The 20,699-nt window shown below is 37.5% G+C and overlaps 2 protein-coding genes across 8 annotated transcripts; both read right to left on the bottom strand.

Moving 5' to 3' along the window:
* Positions 1–2,306: 2,306 nt before the first annotated feature.
* Positions 2,307–16,526, bottom strand: LOC123196636. 7 transcript variants are annotated; one of them, XM_044610689.1, is made up of 9 exons: positions 16,389–16,526; positions 15,735–16,187; positions 14,897–15,592; positions 13,807–14,634; positions 12,044–12,177; positions 11,851–11,928; positions 4,494–4,540; positions 3,322–3,398; positions 2,307–2,510 (listed from the first exon to the last, which is right to left on the bottom strand). In XM_044610689.1, exons 1-4 carry the CDS (start codon positions 16,443–16,445, stop codon positions 14,131–14,133), a joined length of 1,710 nt encoding a protein of 569 aa, XP_044466624.1. In that variant the 5' UTR covers positions 16,446–16,526; the 3' UTR covers positions 2,307–2,510; positions 3,322–3,398; positions 4,494–4,540; positions 11,851–11,928; positions 12,044–12,177; positions 13,807–14,130. The 7 variants fall into 7 exon arrangements, 6 of the variants coding, with proteins under 6 accessions (XP_044466624.1, XP_044466626.1, XP_044466625.1 ...); XM_044610691.1 differs by lacking the exon at positions 4,494–4,540 and adding an exon at positions 2,601–2,667; XM_044610690.1 differs by lacking the exon at positions 4,494–4,540.
* A 1,197-nt stretch (positions 16,527–17,723) lies between these two features.
* Positions 17,724–19,592, bottom strand: LOC123195670 (disease resistance protein At4g27190-like). Its single transcript, XM_044609487.1, has one exon. It carries the CDS (start codon positions 19,590–19,592, stop codon positions 17,724–17,726), a length of 1,869 nt encoding a protein of 622 aa, XP_044465422.1.
* Positions 19,593–20,699: the final 1,107 nt, after the last annotated feature.

Raw genomic sequence — 20,699 nt, 5'->3', positions numbered from 1 at the left:
GTGTGATTTCGGCTTGAACGATATCTCCATCATCATCGTGGTGGTTGGCGTGGTTTCCAACTGATAAGATAGACTCAGAACTAGAGGCGGAGGGTGGTGGTGTTTGTGTTGGTGATGCTGTTGTTGAGAGGATTGTTATGATGAAACTGGGGAGTTCTTTTGGGGCTAAAAATTTGGCCAAGGGCTTGCAGAGGTTTGATGATCCCACCAAAAACCAAATGGACAAGATTGGAGACAGGAGGTCGAGACTTTTCGGAGGTGAAAGAGGAAGAATCGTTATCGGAAATAACACAAACCCAAACTACGACGTTTTCAACTTGAGGAACCAAAGAGTGCACATCTAATTCTAATTCTAAATTCATATCCATGTCACAACCAGGGAAGATTCTGGAGACCTTAGTGTTGGTGTTCATATAAATTGTCAATTTAAATTATATTAATTTATGAAAATATTTTTTTTATTATACTAAAAATTGAATTAGTAATATCCAATTAAATTGACAATAAAATTGTTTGTGTATACTTTTTATATACAAAAATATATACATATAAATATATCATTATATTTTTGAATAATTTTAAATTAATAATAAAATGATATCTAATCATACAATAGTATATTTATGTATTAAAAATATGTATATATAATATTATTTTTAAACTAATAAAACACACTAACTGAATTGAATAACATATGAGTATTTAAATTTTTTAAAATTAACAAATAAAATTTTGTCAATATATTAAATTTTGGGTAAGAATAAGTCTTTTGACCTATACAGTTCAATTTGAAAAATTTTTTTAAATCAATCTGAAAAATTAATAAAATTTCAAACAAAACAAAACAATTATTTCAGTTGGCCTTATAAAATGTAATTTTTATTTCTACAGTCATCGTAGGCTATAGAATTTGACAAAGTTGTGGATTTACCTTGCAAGAATCCGCAATTGCTCTTGAGAAGCCTGCAAAATATTTCATTATCTTCTTATGCTAAACAGACAGCCCAATCATTTCAGAATTCTAAAATCTTAGATATTAGAAGAAAATTCCCTGGATTTCTGTTGCCATACAATTCATTCATGGGTGGCAGAAAATTATCAATACAAAGATGCATGGGAAGCCAATAACTCCTCCAACAAATGCAATGGTGAATTGCCTTTAGTATCAACCATGTTTACAGATGAAGGCTCTGACTTGATCAACTCCTCCACCACTCAAAACCAAGCTAATTCGATTCAAATTGGTGTATATTTTACATAGAGAGTTTAGTTTATATAAATCCAACTAGTTCATAGTTACAGACTTACAACAGTAAAAGCTTAGTTTCATTAAACATTCCTTTAACACACTTTTAAATTATTTAAAAGATAAAAAGTTTGCACACTAAATAAAAGTAAATTGTTCTTATATTATATAAAAATATTCGTATATTTTTAAAAGTTATATTTTTTAATAAAATTTTTGTATTTATAATAAAATATTTATATTTTTTATATTTATACGATTTCTCACGTTTTCATTTCTCATATTTCTTAATAAAAACGTTTCAACGTTTTTATTTCAATGATTTGCCATTTCCACGTTTCCATTTCCGTGCTATTTAGGTTGCAACAAAACTAATTGTAAAACAACAAATTGAAAAACAGGATACCTTGACAGGATTGAAGTCTGCTTCGACGTCGTCTTCGATGCAATCAGAGTCCATGTTGCCTTTATTGATAGATCTCAGCATCAAACAGAAACAGTAGAGGGTTGAAGAGTCAAAGTCGAATACAGAATATCCATCTACATTGTTATTCATGCCAATTAAAGAATGCTAAACAACATCATTTTGATTAAAGAAAATTAAAAGACAATGATTTACCGTTTAATCCAGTTTGAATGCACATCAAAACCTTAAACCAACATGTAAATTGTTTTTTCAATTATTTCAATTCAAATTTAACCGTTCTTTAGAACAAAAACAACCATACTTTTTGCACGGTTTCAGGCAAATTTTACACCCTCTAAATTTCACGCCAATAATCTATGTGATGAATAATCTAATCTATTTGCATAATCTGAGTAATATATATACAAACTATTCATTAAAATTGAATTCACAGTTATATATAATGATAAATATGCATACAAACACTACCATGTTTGATACTTCACGCAACAACCATACGTATATTTTCCCATTACTTGTAGCTATTGTTGCAAGGCCACTTCCTGAATCCAACAAAAAGTCATGGCCAATTCAGGAACTTACAATACTGCAATGACCCAAAAAAAGCTTTTATTGAAAAAAAAACCCAAATCCCCTTGCTTGTTTTCCCATTACTTGTAGCTATTGTTGCAAGGCCACTTCCTGAATCCAACAAAAAGTCATGGCCAATTCAGGAACTTACAATACTGCAATGACCCAAAAAAAGCTTTTATTGAAAAAAAAACCCAAATCCCCTTGCTTGTTAACAAAGTGAAATGCATCAAATCCATTTCTAGGCTCTAGCTCTGCTATCAGCATCTGCAAGATCATAATACTTGATCAACTTGCGAACCATAATATAAAGAGCAGTTTTTTATAAAAATCTTTTATTCATTCCAACAATATTACTTTTCATAACAGTTGTTGGAATCATTGAACCTCCACTAACTGGCTTAAAGAAGCTGTATATAGGTCCCTGAGTGAAAGAAAATAATGGCAAAGGTTATAAAGCCATTGCCTAAAAGATAAACTGCTAACTTCAATGCAGGTTATTTCTTAAGTCAGTCACAATAATCAATAAATACAAGCTCATTCATATATCATGTGCACCCAAAAAAAATTAAGTGTGCAGCAAATCAAAGAAGAGAAAAAAATAAATAATCTCTGAGACAGGTAAGACAGTGCATCTAACAAATAGGATAATTTTATCAAGCCAAATGAAATGATACGGAACAAAAAACTTTACGAAATGGTATGTCATCAGTTCTCATTTCCGTGGACTGCATTGCAATGTGATAGATAATACAGTAAAATTAACCATTAATAGCTTCACTTTTTTAAACTTTTTTTATTATTCTTTTACCATTATGTAGGTTCCTAAGAGATTCAACTTCAGTAGAATAAAAAGTTGACGCTAAGAACCAACCGAAGTGGCTGAATAGACAACCTACACACCCTCATCATTTTAATGACTACAAAATAACAAGCATAACTTATGGTATAATTAATTTGGTACATGTTAAGACCTTGAGTATCTTAAGGAAGCAGAACGACACTAATGGATCATTTGAATCTTAACTAAAGGGAACATTGGTCAAAGTTAGATTATAGCCGGCTAGTGCAAATATACCTTGGGACTCAGATCTACCGAAGCAACTTTAAAGCATCCCTTGTGTTGGACCAATGCTCTGTCTGATGCATCCTTGGCTGCATAAACAGATGCAACACAAAAATAGAAGACTTATTATAAAGTATAAAACATTATAATGCCTCTAATTTAAGTTGTAAGAAATCATCAAGCAATTAAATCATGACAGATATACCCAAAGGAACGTTATTTGCAACTCTCCTCAGGCAATACAAGAATGAACCACTACAGTTCCACTCAGATTGAAATTTAAGACCGTACACAATCCCTTTTCAGGAGACGAGTTATTTAGTATACATAATCAAAGCTTTTTACTCAAGCGCATGGAAAGGAAAAAATATATAGTTAATAAAAATCAATCAATGCATAGCTTTGTGCAGCACATCTTGACAGTAGATAGGCTTTTGATATAAAGAAGACATTTTGACTTTGTGCATCATGTGTCATCATCCACGACCAAATCTTATTTGTCCTAGCATTTTCAAGCAGGCATTTCATCCAACATAGGTTCCAAGCAACTGAACAATTTCTTTCCAACAATTCCATAGAGAGAAGAGACAGGCATGAATAACAGAGAAAAAAACATTAAGAGACACAGGATTAAAGTCGCCAAGAGCAAGAAAAAAAGATTGTAAATTACCTGGGATCATAAATTTATTTTTTTCAAAATCATGAGAACAGAAGAACAAGATAGCAAGGTAAACAATACAAAGAACAGAGCAGTAAAATAGAAAAAAAAAAAAAAATCAGAAACAAGAACTTCACCAAGAAAACTAAAATGAACCTCACATTTCTTACTTATAAGACAACATATCAAAAAATTCCCTGCACTGCCAACTGAAGTCACATAAAAAACAAACCTTTTAGTAATTTTCCTTATAAGATAATCAAACAAAAACCACAAAACAAAATAAACTAACCCAATTCATCACATTCACATAAACGATACAACACAAATGAAATGAGCTTCAGTGAACCGATAACAACAAATTCAACATTTGATAAAAAAATTCAAAGCACAATAACAAATTTCTTCACTAACATTAACTTCAAAACCATAAGCTTTAAGTCTCAATTTACCGAATTAATAAATACTAAATAAAAATAAATAATAACCAATCCAGTCAAACAAGAGGGGAGGTGTGTGAACTGACCAAGATCGTGGCTATGAGGTGAAGAGAGAGCGATGGTGAAACCCTAACTGCGAGCAAGAGAGACGACATAATCAAACAAGCAGAGTCGCGAGAATGAGAAATAATAGAGTTAGTCAATTTTAGTATTTGTATTTTTGTCTTAGAGCAGAGGCATTTTGTTCCAGAATTTAATAAGAATAAAATAGTCACAAGTTGGGTGGTTCCAGAATCAAACTATGCGAGTAATAAAAGATGGAATATTTTTTTATCTGCCAAGGCAATGTCTCTCAAGTCTCATCTTAGAAGGGTCGTAATCAAAAAAAGGAAGTGGCATAGGTCATAAAGTTCAATGTGTATCCACACAACTATATTATGCATCTATCAAAAGGAAGAGCACATAACCGAATTTACAGAGCGCGTTCAAAAATAAAGATGTGACATGTGGGAAAACATTGAAAAACTAAATCCTATTGAATCTAAGAATTGCATTATTTCAAGGACAGGAAGCTTGCAAAAACATTTTAGGTGGCTTTACTTTAAATTTTCCAGAGTAATTTTCTAAAAATGCTAAATGATATTGCTAAGAATTTGATAGGAACCTGGAGGTTTCGCGGGTAGCATTGGCTGACTTCAGCCTTAGTGAAATGAGCGTTCCGAGATGTCCAGAGAAGCGGGACTTACTTGTGGATTGTTGTATGTTTGCTTCCAATGTAACAGTAAATGAATGTAAAAGGAAACAGAATGCAAACTGATATTCCGATTATAACAAATTCATTAAGAAACAGAAGCAATCAGTGTTCTCTTCCCGTGGTCTGGGGTTACAAACTCACAAAGCACTCTCTATGAATTCGGCCTAATAATCTCCTCACCAAAACAAGATAAAATGAAACTCTTTAACGGTAACTAGCAACAAGAGAAATGCAACCACAACACAACTAAAGCTCACTCGGCAACAAGCAAAAACCCTCATCCCATACTGAATACAATGACTCAAAGGATTCAAGACAAATCAGTGACATCCAGCTTTTGAGAGGCTAGAGCTCTCCCCCACTTCCTTTCTATCCCTTCTTTTTCAAGATCCTCCTTCATTTCCTTCTCCAGGCTCCTATTTCTAACTTCCTCACAACTGCTTTTCCAATCCCTGCATGCCAGCTCAGCTTCCAGTATCTTCACAATTTCTTTCTTTTCCAGCAGGTCCCAAAACTTTTGCTGCTTGTCTGCTACCATATCTGCTTCTGGAATGCTGCCATCTGCATTAAAATTACCGCCCTCTGCCATCATGATTTGCTTTCCAGTGTCCTCCTCTGCACGTTCCTTTCTTCTTGCCTTCCCTCCTTTCTTTTTCTTCACATATACTCGGGCCCTAACATTGCCCCTCCCATCGAGAGGCACCTTGTCCTCAAGGTGCAAATGAGGAAAAACATTAATTAAATTTTTATATAGTTCCCAGGAACACTCGTGATCATGTAAACCGTCCCATTTAATGAGCAACTCCAGATCTCTCTACTGCAAATAACGAAAATTCAAGACCTCCTCAGGCTGTGCTTCCAGTTCAGCTGCCTCATTCAAGTAGTTCAGAAGGGGTATACTGGTTATTGAAGGGCCTATTCTTTTCTTCAGTTGAGAAATATGGAAGACTGGATGAATTCTAGCTGTCTCTGGAAGCTTGAGTCTGTATGCAACCTGTCCAATTTTCTCCTCTACCTCAAAAGGTCCGTAATAGCGCGGACTCAGCTTCTCGTTAGGCCGCGATGCTAAAGACCGAAGTCGACAGGGTTGCAGCTTCAAATACGCCTGATCGCCCACTGCCAGCTCCACCTCACGCCTGTTTTGATCAACTAACATTTTCATTCTCTGTTGGGCCCTGTGAAGATTGGATTTCAGCCTATCCAAAATTTCATTTCGCTGTTGTATCATGGCATCAACTTCCTCGACTTTGGAGGGTTCTTCCACAAACTTCAAGAGTGGCGGCGAATCACGCCCATACACTGCCTTAAACGATGTCATCCCCGCTAAAGAATTAAATATAGTGTTAAACCAATATTCCGCCCAAGGTAGCCAGCTAGGCCAGGTACGCTGCTGTTCAAAGCAAAAACTCCTGAGATACGTTTCCAAACTCCGATTCACGACCTCCGTTTACTCGTCGGTCTGAGGGTGGTAGGCCAAGCTGAATTTGAGAGCTGTTTCGGATGCTCAAAAATGCTCCGACCAAAATGTACTCATGAAGACGCAGTCTCTATCCTAAATAATGGTCCGCAAAAAGCCATGAAGTTTCACAACTTCTTTAATAAAAATTCCAGCAATGTCTTTGGCCGTGTAGGGATGATGAACAACGAGGAAATGCCCGTATTTAGTCAAACGATCCACCACTACCAAGATCGTATCATACCCCTTAGCTTTCGACAACCCCACAACAAAATCCATTGACAAATCTTCCCAGATTTTTAAAGGAACAGGGAGAGGCTGCAAGAGCCCCGTCGGAGACGTCGCTTCGTATTTGGCCCGCTGACATACTTCACACTTTGCCACAAACCTCTTAACATCGCCCTTCATCCCCTCCCAAAAAAAAATTGTTGAGATTTTTTTGTAAGTGCAAAAGAAACCAGAATGGCCGCCGAAGGGTGTAGAGTGAAATTCATTCATGAACAGTCGAACCAACCTGGAATTTTTAGGTAACACCATGCGTCCTCTGTACATCAAATTCCTCTCCTCAGCTCATAGCCAACATGTGCGGCTGTCTCTCTTGTCAAATCTTGTATGATTCCCCTCAATTTCTCATCCTTCATTACTTCTTCCTGTATCTCCTCTGCGTTAGCTGGAGTAGCTACAGTAATGGCTTTCAATTCCCCTTCTTGCAGTGGCTTTCTGGACAAGGCGTCGGCAGCCTTGTTCTCACACCTCGATCTGTACATAATGTCAAAATCGAATCCCAACATCTTCACCAGCTATTTTTGTTGCTCGTGGCTTACGACTTTTTGCTCGGTTAAAAACTTGAGGTTGTGCTGATCGGTTCTCACCTGAAAATGGCGTCTAAGCAGATAATGTCTCCATTTCTGCAGAGCTAAAACGATGGCCATCAACTCTTTTTCGTAAACTGATTTTTCCCAATTTCGCAGTGATAAAGCTTTATTTAAATAGGTAATGGGTCTCCCGGCTTGCATGAGGACAACATGTAGTCCCGAGCCCGAAGCATCAGTTTATACTATAAATATTTTCGTGAAGTCGGGTAGCGCGAGAACGGGGACAGTGACCATTGTTTCCTTAAGGGCTTCAAATGCAGCAAACGTCTCTTTACTCCACTTGAAAGCATTTTTTTTCAACAAATCAATCAAGGGTTTCGCAATCTTCCCGTACCCACACACAAACCTTCGATAATAACCTATGAGCTCCAAAAATCCTCTCAAATCATGTAAATCCCGCGTATAGGCCAATTCTGCATATCTTCTATCTTTTGCGGGTCGGCTTCTACTCCATTTCTCGACACCACGTGCCCCAAATAACCCATCTTCTCTTTGCCAAACTGGCACTTATTCTTGTTGACCACTAAGCAGTGGCTTCTTAGTAGTTCCAACACCATTCGCAAGTGTCGTAAGTGATCACCAAGCCCCCTACTGTAGATCAAGATGTCGTCAAGAACACCAATACGAACTTTCTCAAGAAAGGGCGGAAGATATAGTTCATCAAGCTCTAAAAGGTGGCAGGAGCGTTCGACAATCCAAATGGCATAACGAGAAATTCGTAGTGTCCGTCATGTGTCCGAAAGGCTATCTTCTCCATATCGGTATCTCTGATCCTTATTTGATGATATCCAAAGCGTAAATCCAATTTACTAAAAATTTCAGCCCCCGCAAGTTCATCGAGGAGTTCATCTATCGTCGAAATTGGAAACTTGTCAAGTACCGTTACACGGTTTAAGGCCCGATAATCGACGCAAAATCTCCAGCTCCCATCTTTCTTCCTCACTGGCAACATCGGACTTGAATACGGGCTCACACTTGATCGGATTATCCCCGCTGCAAGCATCTCTTTGACTATTCTTTCCACTTCAGTCTTCTAGAAATGTGGGTAGCGGTAAGGCCTCAAGTTTGGGGGTTAAGCCCCCTCCACCAATTGAATGACATGATCTCTTTCTCGCTTCGCTGGTAGTCCGTATGGTTCCGCAAATATTTCATCAAACTCCCTCAATAATGGCATCATCTCCGCTGGTATGTCTTCTCCTTCAACCTCCGAAATTTTCCTTTCGTCGCTCGTTTTTAGGGAGAAACCTTCACTCCCTTGCGCTATCAATTTCAGCAATGTTTCTACCGACGATTCCAATCTAGTTAATGACACATTCCCCTTCAATTCCACTCTCCGTCCGTCCCAATCAAACCGTATTGTCTGCTTTCCCTAGTTGGTCTTCACTTCGCCGAGCCGACTCAGCCATTCAATTCCTAATATCACGTTTACTCCACCCAATTTGAAAAGAAGAAAGTCTTGAATTTTTCTCACTCCCTGCATAATCAACTCAACTCCCCTGCATTTCCCAACTCCCTTAACTTTCCTATTGTCCCTCAACACAACTGCAAATGTAGTTGGTTGGACGGGGATTTGTATTTCCACTACCAGTCGATTTGAGATGAAATTGTACGTCACCACGCTATCCAAAAGTATAAGCACCACTTTTCTCCGACAGCTCCAATAAACTTCATTGTCTTCGGAGAATCTATTCCTTCCACCGAGCTTGAGTTTAGGTTGGCCTCTATCTTTCTTGCTTCGGTATCATCTTCTTCCATCTCTTCTTCCTCGTCCATGGCGGTGTCTAGCTCATATGCTATCATTATCCATAGTTGTCGGTGCCGGCATCGATGCCCTAAGGTGTACTTCTCGTCGCACCTGAAACACAAACCCTTCTCGATCTTGGATCAGTATTCTTCATCAGACAACCTTCGGAAAGTGTCATCTCTTCGTTGGTTAGAGGAAGACGCGACTGATGTATTTGGGGGTCTCGTCGCTAAGGTCACGTTCGTGTATGAAAATGCGTTTTTCGACCTGCCTTGACCAAATGGGCGTAGATTTAAGGGGAGACGGGTTGGGCCAGGCGCAAGAGTTGGTACTGGGCCGGGTGTTGGGCGATTGGGTTGAATATTTAGGTTTGCATTTGGTTAAGCGTTGGGCCTGTAGAATGAAAGCTGGGATGGGCCATTGGGTAATGGGGGTTGGCCTGCATTTGAGGGGGTTGAATGTCGGGTTGGGCCCATCTGGGTCCTCGGGTAATATATTTTGGGTCGGCCTCCCTCTCTGTTTTCAATCAGTGCGTTTTTTCTCTCTATCTCATGTGCTTTCTCCATCGTCTCCTCTAAGGTGGTCGAACGAAACAAGCGCACCTCCTCCATGAGTTCTTCCGAGCCCATTTGGGTCCTCGGGTAATATATTTTGGGTCGGCCTCCCTCTCTGTTTTCAATCAGTGCGTTTTTTCTCTCTATCTCCTGTGCTTTCTCCATCGTCTCCTCTAAGGTGGTCGAACGAAACAAGCGCACCTCCTCCCTGAGTTCTTCCGAAAGTCCGTTCATGAATATCACCATCAAAGTACCTTCCGACAGCTCCTTCACCTCTGTGGACAGTAGCTCGAATCGACATCGGTACTCGTGGACTGATTTCGTCAAACGAATGGCAAACAACTCCTCCTGAGCAGTTCGTTCGTCGTCTGTTCTAAACCTCTGAAGGGTGGCATTTCGGAAGTCCTCCCACCCCACAAACGGTTGGCACCTCCTTCTCCATCTGAACCAGTGAAATGTCGTTCCCTCTATACAGACCCCCACGACTGTTAGCCTATCACCCTCCGCTACTCGGTTCACGTCAAAGTAGCGTTCAACCTTTTCTAACCACTCCAAGGCTTGTTCACTAGCAAACAATAGTAGGTCCAAGCGTCGGAACTGAACGTCACGTCGCCCTCCCCCCTGGTCGTCGTCTCCTTTCTGTCTGATTTCGAATGTTTCCTCTCCCACAACATTCCCTTCACCATGTGGCCGTCGGACGGGGGTAGTCCCAGTAGGTGGGTGCATGTTGGGAGTCGGCTCTCTCCCGTTTGGCGCCGAGTTGCTCTGGTCCACAACTGGTGCAGTGGAGGGCCCTGGGTCCATCGGCGCTTTGCCCTTATCAACTCCTTCCTGACCGATCATGACCTCTTTAAGGTCCCGGAGGTACCCCTTAATGACCTCCGTACCGCTCTCCATCCCTTCTAGTCTCATCTGCATGTCATTTGCCTTCTCCCTTACCTCCTTGTCCAACCTTTCCAGATGATCACCAATCCTTGTCACCCTCTCATGAACCTCTGTTACTTCCTTCTCTAACCCTTCTATGCGGTTCTCTATTTTGGTCATGCTCTGATACCACGTGATAGGAACCTGGAGGTTTCGCGGGCAGCGTTGGCCGACTTCAGCCTCAGTGAAATGAGCGTTCCGAGATGTCCAAAGAAGCGGGACTTACTTGTGGATTGTTATATGTTTGCTTTCAATGTAATAGTAAATGAATGTAAAAGGAAACAAAATGCAAACTGATATTCCGATTATAACAAATTCATTAAGAAACAGAAGCAATCAGTGTTCTCTTCCCCTGGTCTAGGGTTACAAACTCACAGAGCACTCTCTTTGAATTCAACCTAATAATCTCCTCACCAAAACAAGATAAAATGAAACTCTCAAACGGTAACTAGCAACAAGAGAAATGCAACCACAACACAACTAAAGCTCGCTCGGCAACAAGCAAAAACCCTCATCCCATGCTGAATACAATGACTCAAAGGATTCAAGACAAATCAGTGACATCCAGCTTTTGAGAGGCTGGAGCTTTCCCCCACTTCCTTTCTATCCCTTCTTTTTCAAGATCCTCCCTCATTTCCTTCTCCAGAATCCTATTTCTAACTTCCTCACAACTGCTTTTCCAATCCCTGCACGCCAGCTCAGCTTCCAGTATCTTCACAATTTCTTTCTTTTCCAACAGGTCCCAAAACTTTTGCTGCTTGTCTGCTACCATATCTGCTTCTGGAATGCTGCCATCTGCATTAAAATTACAGCCCTCTGCCATCATGATTTGCTTTCCAGTGTCCTCCTCTGCACGTTCCTTTCTTCTTGCCTTCCCTCCTTCTTTCTTTTTCTTCACATATACTTGGGCCGTAACAGAATTCTAATAAAAGTTGGAGAAAGCTAGCAGAATGTGTCAAAACTTAATTTCAAGATGCAGCATACAACTGAGAGAAAGCTACAGATGGAATAGTATACTATATATTTTTCTATACAGGAACAAATAAGGAAATATTAACCTGATAATAAATTCGTATGAACGACCCTTGTAGCAAATAAATTAGAAGAAATTCAACTACGATCATAATTAAGCTTACCTGCCCCCTTCACCGATAACTTTCTTAAGGGAAAAAGCAGCGTCGACTTTAGCGCTTTGATGCAGTCAGCATTGTCAACTGCAGATTACAACGTTAAATTAACTGAAGATTGAAGATTAAAGGCATAAAAGCCCTAAACATTTGTAGTCGCTACAAAACTAATTGTAAAACAACAAATTGAAAAACAGGATACTTTGACAGGACTGAAGTCGGCCTCGACGTCATTTTTGATGCAATCAGAGTACTCGTCGTTGTCGTTGCTAGATCTCAGCATCAAATGGAAAGATAGCAAAAGTTTCGGAGAGTCAGAGTCTGAGAGTGTAAGAGCTGAGATTAGGGATCAAAGAGTCAAAATCAATACAGCAAATCCATCTACATTGTCAATTAAAGGATGCTAAATGACCTCATTTTGATTAAAACAACTTAAAAAATATTACAGTTTAGTCTAGATTGAATGCACATCAAAATTGCAAACTAAACTGTAAAATGTTTTTTCAATTTTTCCAACTCAAACTGAACTATTTTTTAGATCAAAACAAACTATATTTTTTGCATGGTTTCAACCGAACTTTACACATCCCTACATTTCATACCAATAACCTATATGATGAATAATCTTTTAGCATAATCTGAGTATAATATATACAAACTATTCATTAAAACTGAATTCACAGTTATATATAATTATAAATATACAGACAAACACTACTATGTTTGATACTTTATGCAACAACCATACGCATATTTTGATTCAAGACTTATTTCTAAGTCTTAACACTCCTACTTTGGCTTAAACATTAGAGAGGTAACGTTGGAAACTCCATTCAACACCTCTCTAGACATTAGATCACCTTTTTATGATCTTAGATAAACAAATCCAGCTTAGCTTGAGAAAGAATTGGATGACCACAATTTTCTTGAAAAAAAAAAACCCCTGCATTAACAATAATATAAATACAAACACAAATGCTGATATATAATTATGTGATTGAGTGATTTTAAATTAGAGATTAAATAACAATCAATCACATAATGATACGATTGTATTTGTATCCATGTTTATGTTTATTATTAACGCATATAGTATTACTCATCCTCAAATAAGTATAACAAAAGATATTATAACACCAATACTCATTCGCGAAAATGTGTTAAAGAGGGTAATTTTGCATATATAAAATATCATCTGGCATCATTTATATTGCAGACACATCCAAGGGTCAACCAATCAACTGCTTGCTCTATGCATTAATTTCTCCAAAATTCCTCCAGGTAAAAATGATAGAAGTCTTTGAGCACTAAGTAAAACCTTTCAGTAAAATATTTACTTGTAGTCAAGTCTTTTAACATGTCTCTTTTATACTAATGTTAAAGGATTTTGCATTTGTACCCTTTATTTATATATAACATTAAAAATTTGGAAAAAATATATTAGTCTGCAACCAAGATGTTGCTCTAAACACTAACCCAAAATCAAGGATAATTTTACCACATAAATCCTAGAAATTAATAATATTACTCCATTTCTTAAACTCTGCATAAAAATTGATAATTTTAGCCCAATTCATTTATATTAAGTCTGAAGCCTTGTCGTCCAGCAAAAATATAGCACCAGGCCAACAACTTCCAAGAAAATATTAACGATTGTATAAAGGAAGACTTAGACTATGAATATTGAACAATCTCTTAGATAAGGATGAATTATAGCGTGTCCAGAAAAATTATTTGTCAAGGAATTTGAACCCTATAATTTCAAAAGAGACACGAATCATAATGCTTTGCAAACTACATGTAAGATGAACTTAATCTTTACAAGTTTTGACATTCTGTAACCATAGCAATTCAAGGTGAAACCACGAATAACAGATGGAAAAATAAGCTAGATATTGTCAAAGTTGCTCTAAAGTTCAAAAATAAATGAAAAAAACTGAGTTAGCTCAGGAAATCAATACAAACCATTTTCTTATGCAACTGTCATATGGTTGTATTAAGATCACCGTCCCAACGCCATAGATCTGCTGCCCAACTCTGTTGTACTGCTTGTAGATTTGGTGCGCTCAAAACTCCGTTCGAGAAAAAAGTCATATTGGAACATTCTATTATGAATACTTCTTCTAATAATGGGAATATGAAAGTACAATTCCCAGAACAGAAGCTTCTAAGACTTTCTAAACCAAAAAGTGTTAAGCTCCTCAATTTGCCAAAAGTTAATCTCAACTTCTTCTATTGCATATCCCTCATTTGCTACTACTTCTACCATCATTTAACATCCACAAATCTTCATTCTTTGAGTTGCACCAGGGTTTTGGCTGTTGAAAGTGCCACTAAGTTCTTCAATTTTTTGCAAAACCATATTTCCAAAACTGTTAGATTGTGGAAACATGTCAAGGATGGCACTAAATAATTCAAATTATGGCACCACCATACCTCAAGAAAGACAAGATTCTGAAGTAATGTGCTAAGTTTTGACTCTTGTTTCCACATGTACTTTAGTTTAGAAAGTTCAAACAACTTTATTTCTTTAATCTGTGTCAATATACTGGCATGTCCGTCTTGTTCGTCTACCTCCTCATGTGAGAATATCTCTTTGTATGAACCATGACTTAGGATGAGCTTTTCCAAATTGTGAAATCTTTGAAAGGCATGAAATGGAAAAACATCTGACTCATCTTTAACAACGAGAAGAATTTCAACTCTGCGAAACAGGTGTTCTTGAAATGCCCCTTGCCATATCATTGCAATGACTTTTCCACCAAGTTTCAGTTCCTCCAAATTTGGGAAGACCTGGTAACAGATAAACAAGAGGACGTTGAAGTTAATCCTGTCAACCCCAACTATTAACATGATTTCAAGCTGCAGCAATCAACTCATCTTTTAAAAAGCCTTCAAAAAAAAATGTGAAACATACCGACTGATTGAAGTTGATATAGTATTTTACATCACTTAATCTGGCAATTAAAAGAAAATCATTCTTTTGACAGAGATAGAGGTTCCCATCTTACATCAATTTACTGATTTAAAGGACAAATAGTAAAGGGGCTATTACCTTTTCAACAAAGAAGAGGGGTTGTTTTGCTGGTACATCAAGTCTGTTGCTGAGAAATTTTGAAGTGAATATTTCCACATTGTCACAATCACGCACTTCTAACTTTTTTAATGTCATCCATTCTGAAGTGTGTGTTCCAGGATAGAAACATCTAAGTTGTGGCAGCATTGAGAATTTAAGAAATGTTATCCATGGAAAGACAAACCTAATAGTTGATTCTCTGCTTTCCTCTTTTGAAAAAATCTCCTTCATTCCACAATTAACCAACTCAAGCTCTTCAAGTTCAAAAAGGCTCCTGGCAATGGAGGCTGGAAATAGATTTTCTAGACCCTGACATCCAATAATTTTCACCAAGCAGAGCTTTGGAAATGAAAGCTTTACTTGGGACTCCATTTTCCATATATGCTTCACTTTTGGTAGATCATGGATATACAATTCTTTTAACTGAGCTTGAACATTTAACCTTGGGAGATCAAATATATCTACTAACGAACCACAAGCAGTAACAGTTAGTGTTTCTAACTGCCAGAACCTTTCAAACATATCTAAAGGAAAAATAGACAATAGCTTATCACAGTTCTTGATTTCAATTAGTTTTAGTCTTTGAAAAGGATGCCTAAGGTGTTGGTGGTTCCATATCACCTTCAAGTTATCCATGCCAGACATTATGATTTCTTCTAAGCTAGGTAACGCAACCTATAGGGTTTGCACCAAAGAGAAAGTAAATTATTTAATATCTACACAAGTAATTGAAAAAACTTCCATGCAGATAAATTAATATCTAGAAGATCATAAGACCAGTACAATGACAAATTGAGGACAATTTAATATCTAGTACCTTTTTATTGAAGAAAGGTTGAATCTCCTCTGAGTTTGTGTTTATGTTCATCAAGATGAATGACTTGAACTGGGGGCATTTCTCTATCTCCAAGTGTTTCATGGATGGAAATTCAATGAGAATTTCTGAGCAAAAACTTGTTAGTTTTTCAAGATCTTTTATCACCAGGCGCTCTAAACAAGGGAAGATTATTCCCTCGCTTACTTCTTCACTGAGCTCTTCCACGAAGATGACCTCTTCCAGAATTTCACAATGGCATATTTCGAGGTGTTGAAGTTTCACAAAGCTTTGTAATATAGAAGATGAAAAAATATGGTTTAATTTACCACACCCTCGCAAGATTAAATGTGTTAAATTTTGAATGGAAGAAGACTTTGATGGAAGTTGATTGTGCCAAATCTTCTGAATATTAATTTCAGCCAGTTCCAGTACCTGCAAAATGGGAAACAAAACCTGCAGAAAGTTGTTTGTTTCAGTAATTACGTATAAATCTAAAATGTAAAATTTTTGTATCATGAAACATGTGGCATCCCTAAAGCTTACATTTCTGTTGTTTTTCCCTAAGCAATTTATATTTCCTATATTTGTTAATAAATGGAGTAAAAGAAAATTGAATAAAAATGAAAAAAGGAAAAAAGCTTCAGATTAACTTACCGTTTCACTGAAAAGTGGCAGGTTTGATTCAACCAAAATCCTCCAAAACATCTTCATAACTCGACGTCACTTTCAAGCAAGAGCTTCTGAGTTTTGGAAGTGATTTCAAAGTCAAGGAGCGTATCTGACCAAAATCAATCTTATTCACCACTTCATTGATTTCAATGTCTTCTTCACAGTCATCAACATAAATATCTGCAACTGTTTCAGGAAAAAATAGATGTTCCATATTATTGCATTCATTAAATTCCAGTGTTTGAAGTCGTGGAAGCCCTCTGGCAATAGAAAATGAAAAGACATTTTTTAACTTATCACACTTTTCCACCTTTATGATTTTTAAATTGCAAAACGACTTTTTAGTGAATCGACCTTTAAACATCATCTCCAAGTTCATCAAATTGTGAAGAAACATTGACTCCAATTTGGGAAAAGCATGACCAGGTTCACGATCCGTTGGGTCAACAATACATTGCAAGGAGGAATTATTCTGAATATGGAGATGCTTCAATTGCGAAAAACCCTCACCATCTATTTGATAAAGAACATTGTCAACATCCAGCAATTCATCTAAATATAATTCTTCAATTCCATTCAATTGCCTGGTAATCCAACACTTAGGAAAAATGCTAGTATTGGCCTTGAGTTTCAATGTTCTTAAAGTCCCATACTCACTGAACCAGTCCCACACATCACCTATGAATATCCTATATCTTCTCAACTTAGAAACAAGATCTCTTGGTAGAATATTGGCATCTTTAACACATATTTCTAAAGATGTCAATTCAGCCAAATGCTTCAACTCATTAAGGCTAGCATTTCTTCCTTCCATACTAAGCCCTTCAACTTCCCATCGAAGAAAGCTATTACTCATATACAATTCTTCTAAGTGAGATAAACTTGATATAGCATTTGGTGAAATAACTTCTAGTTTGGAACAACCACTCATATCTAACATCCTCAGCTGAGTCAATTGACCTATATCTTTAGGTAAAAACTTAATATCAGAATGTGATAAGCTGAGGATTTCTAGGTTCTTCAAGTCTCCAATACCAGATATATTTCCCAGTATGCACTGATCCAAACACAACGTCCGAAGGTTTACTAAGATACAAAGTGAGAAAGGTAATGGTGATAAGTGCATTTTAGTCAAGTTTAGAACAGTGAGTTGTGTCATTCCACTGAAAAAACTGTCTGGAATTTTCATAATTGAATTTTGTCCAAGAAGATAGAAAAAACTGAGTTGTGGACATTCCAAACCTTCAGGAAGCTCTGTAATATTACTGTCCCATATGAAGATTGCCTTGCATTTTCTAAGTGCACCTTTATCTAGCCAATCTATGGCCCCCCATTTCTCAGTGTAAATGCATGTTGATCTCTAAATGCAATTGTTAAGGCAACAAGAAGAACAATATCATGAATAGAAAACCATTCATTGGAATGACCATCTAGTAACAAACAACAGCATTTGAGTTCATGAATCAATGTATATGCTCTATTTCGTGCTTCTTCCACACTAGAAATTTCCTTAAATAAACCCAAACCCATTCCATATTTTAACAACCCCATGACGGAAGTATCACCAGAATACTTCATTAGACTACAAAGCAAAAAAGTTGACTTGAGTTCCTCACCTTTCAAAAGATTATAACTCAACTCTATACTTGAGTAAACTCCCGCAAGTATCCCACTGAAGTTATTCAATAACGGCCGTCCCAAACTTCGCAATGCATAGCGCCATGTAGCTATGTCCTTGCCTCTCAGTGCAGTTGCAATTGAAGAAACGGCAAGAGGCAAGCCTCCAGATGCCTTGGCTATGTCGATTGCTAAGGGCTGCAACTCCTGGTCTTTAGCAGAATCGCCTGCTATTTTCGTAAATAGACCAAAAGTTTCTCTTTCATCTAAAACACCAACAGCAAAATTATGTTGACAACCTATCTGGCTTAATACATCACGATCTCTTGATGTTAGCAACACTTTACATCCCTTGTGATCATCTCCAACAGGGATTCCAACTCTCCTCAATTCAAGACTTGTCCAGATATTATCTAATATTACAAGGACGTTTTTCTTTTCCTTCAATCCATCAAATAGCCTAATTGCTCTTCCCACTTCATCCTCCTGACGGAACACCAAACCTAGATGATCAGCGATGTCTCCTTGAATCTTTCTTATGTCTTGATATGGGGTGACCTCTGCAAAAATCACTACATCAAAGAGCTTCTCTGCCTCGGCTCGAGCTGCTAATTGCTTCACCAACACAGTCTTGCCAATGCCACCCATTCCATACACACCAACTATGTTGATATTAAGATCCTGTAATGTGCTGTACAGACCCTGCAAAGTGGACATTCTTGATCCAAAATTCTCATACACTTTGGTAGAAGTAGGCCATACGTTGGGTGGAATGATAGTGTAAGAAACTCTATCGAACACTTCTCCCCGGAGTTCAGCAACAGCCTTCAGTTGCCTCACTGCTTTGTTGCCGAGATTGTAACGGGCTTTCAGATCAGGATACAACCCGATGAAACATCGGCCATTTTCTTTCTGTTCAAAGGCTTCAAAAGTGCTTCTTGTATCATCAACAAGCTCTCCAACACTCATCATCCACTTCGAAACATCTTCATAAATCGATTCTCCGTTTCTTCTAGAAACCTCCATCAAACGCTGCACACGCTCCCTGTCATCCATCAGCTTCTCAACTTCAGTAGCAAGTTTCTCATAGTATCTCTTGTAGTTCCGCAAAGAAATAAAGGGATTTTGGCTTGAAGTAACCAAGCTGGAAATGTCCTCTGGAATGGTACGGGAGGAGATTTCACGGAATTTTTCTCCTTGAGACAGGAGTAAAACCATAGCCTTAACTTCGTTAGCTGCTTTCTTGCTAAGCTGATGGCGGGTTCCCAAATTAGGACATAACCCCCCGAAACATCTCTTCTTTCCTTTCCGTTCATCTCTAAAAATCATAACTGCCTCTTCGATGAGCTCATCGACATGATCCAACCACTCTAGAACGTCGTTATCAATCTCTTCTCCATTTCTTCTAGCAACCTCAATCTTATGCAGCACACGCTGTTTGACAAGGGTAAGTTTCTCAACTTGTGCCTTGAGATTCTCAAAGTTGGTCTTGTAGTTGTGCAAATAACTAGACTGATTCCTGATCAAATCAGTGCGGGATAGGAGAGCGGTAGAAGAATCCGATTCCAACATTTTTAGCCACAAAAGTAAGAAAACTAGCCTGTTATGTTGAAATGATAAATGTTACTCGGATGTGGACACAGAGACAATGGAGAAGAAGAGGGTAAAATAGATATTTCAAAATGAAAAAGAAAACCCATTTCAGAAAATTCCTTTTCTGGAGGTAGCCGAAGACAAAGTGTCCTCCGCAATCAAAAAGTCTTACATCCAGCTGAGGCAACACCAGCACGCAACGCGCCCCCCCCCCCCCCCAAAGGTATTAGTGCTGTGAAGTTTAAAAAACCAAAAATTTTACCCATATGCTGACTTCTGTTGAAAAGATGAAGTCAAAAAAGATAAGGGTAAAATTATTATTTTATAAATAATATTAAAAAATATAAAATTTATTATGTATTTCTTTACAATTTTAAAAACTAACAACTTCACTTTTACGTAAAATTTTCTAACTTTCAAAAATAACATTCTTTCTCTCAAAACCTAAGGTTTATTTTTCAAAAGTTCTCCAACCACCATTTTTGCCCACCAGAGAAAACGTTTCAACCTATCATCTCGTCGGCCACCTTTCATCTCTCTGAAGCTTTCAAATGATGCAACGAAAATGTGTCTTCATCGATTCCAGAATAATCGACAGAGACTCATCTTTGTATACTCCATCAATTCTTCTGGAATCGATAAAGACGAGGGTATTCATTGATTCCAAAAAAATCAACGAAAACACTAGTCTTCATTGATTTGTCAGGAATAGACAAAGACTTTCGTGTTCATCGATTTGTCTAGAATCAATGTGTCTTTGTTGATTCATCTGGAATCGACGAAGACACGTCTTTGTTGCTTCTTCTTGCATCAAAGAGTGAAGATCTAGTGACCAGAGATAATGGGTTGAAGTGTTGTCGTCAGTGGTCAGAGAGAGTTTAAAAAATAATCTCTAAGTTTTATGAAGAAAATATTATTTTTGAAAGTTAGAAAAATTTAAATAGAGGTGAAGTTATTAGTTTTTAATACTTTGAGAGAAAAATAATTAATTTTATATTTTTTAAATATTATTAATAAAATAACGATTTTATCATTGTCTCTTTTAATAGAAGTTAACTCATGTGTGAAATTTCTAATTTTTAAAAC

This window comes from Mangifera indica, chromosome 14 (assembly GCF_011075055.1).
Source record: "Mangifera indica cultivar Alphonso chromosome 14, CATAS_Mindica_2.1, whole genome shotgun sequence".
Classification (NCBI taxonomy): domain Eukaryota; kingdom Viridiplantae; phylum Streptophyta; class Magnoliopsida; order Sapindales; family Anacardiaceae; genus Mangifera; species Mangifera indica.
The sequence above is the reverse complement of the archived record's forward strand: the minus strand, read 5'-3'. Positions and strand labels throughout refer to the sequence as shown.

Coding starts and splice junctions, on each gene's coding strand:
- LOC123196636 (XM_044610689.1), bottom strand. CDS start 16,445: ATGAAGATGTTTTGGAGGATTTTGGTTGAATCAAACCTGCCACTTTTC. Junction 16,188..16,388: donor TGCCACTTTTCAGTGAAACG/GTAAGTTAATCT, acceptor AACTTTCTGCAG/GTTTTGTTTCCCATTTTGCA. Junction 15,593..15,734: donor AACCTTTCTTCAATAAAAAG/GTACTAGATATT, acceptor CAAACCCTATAG/GTTGCGTTACCTAGCTTAGA.
- LOC123195670 (XM_044609487.1), bottom strand. CDS start 19,592: ATGTTGGAATCGGATTCTTCTACCGCTCTCCTATCCCGCACTGATTTG.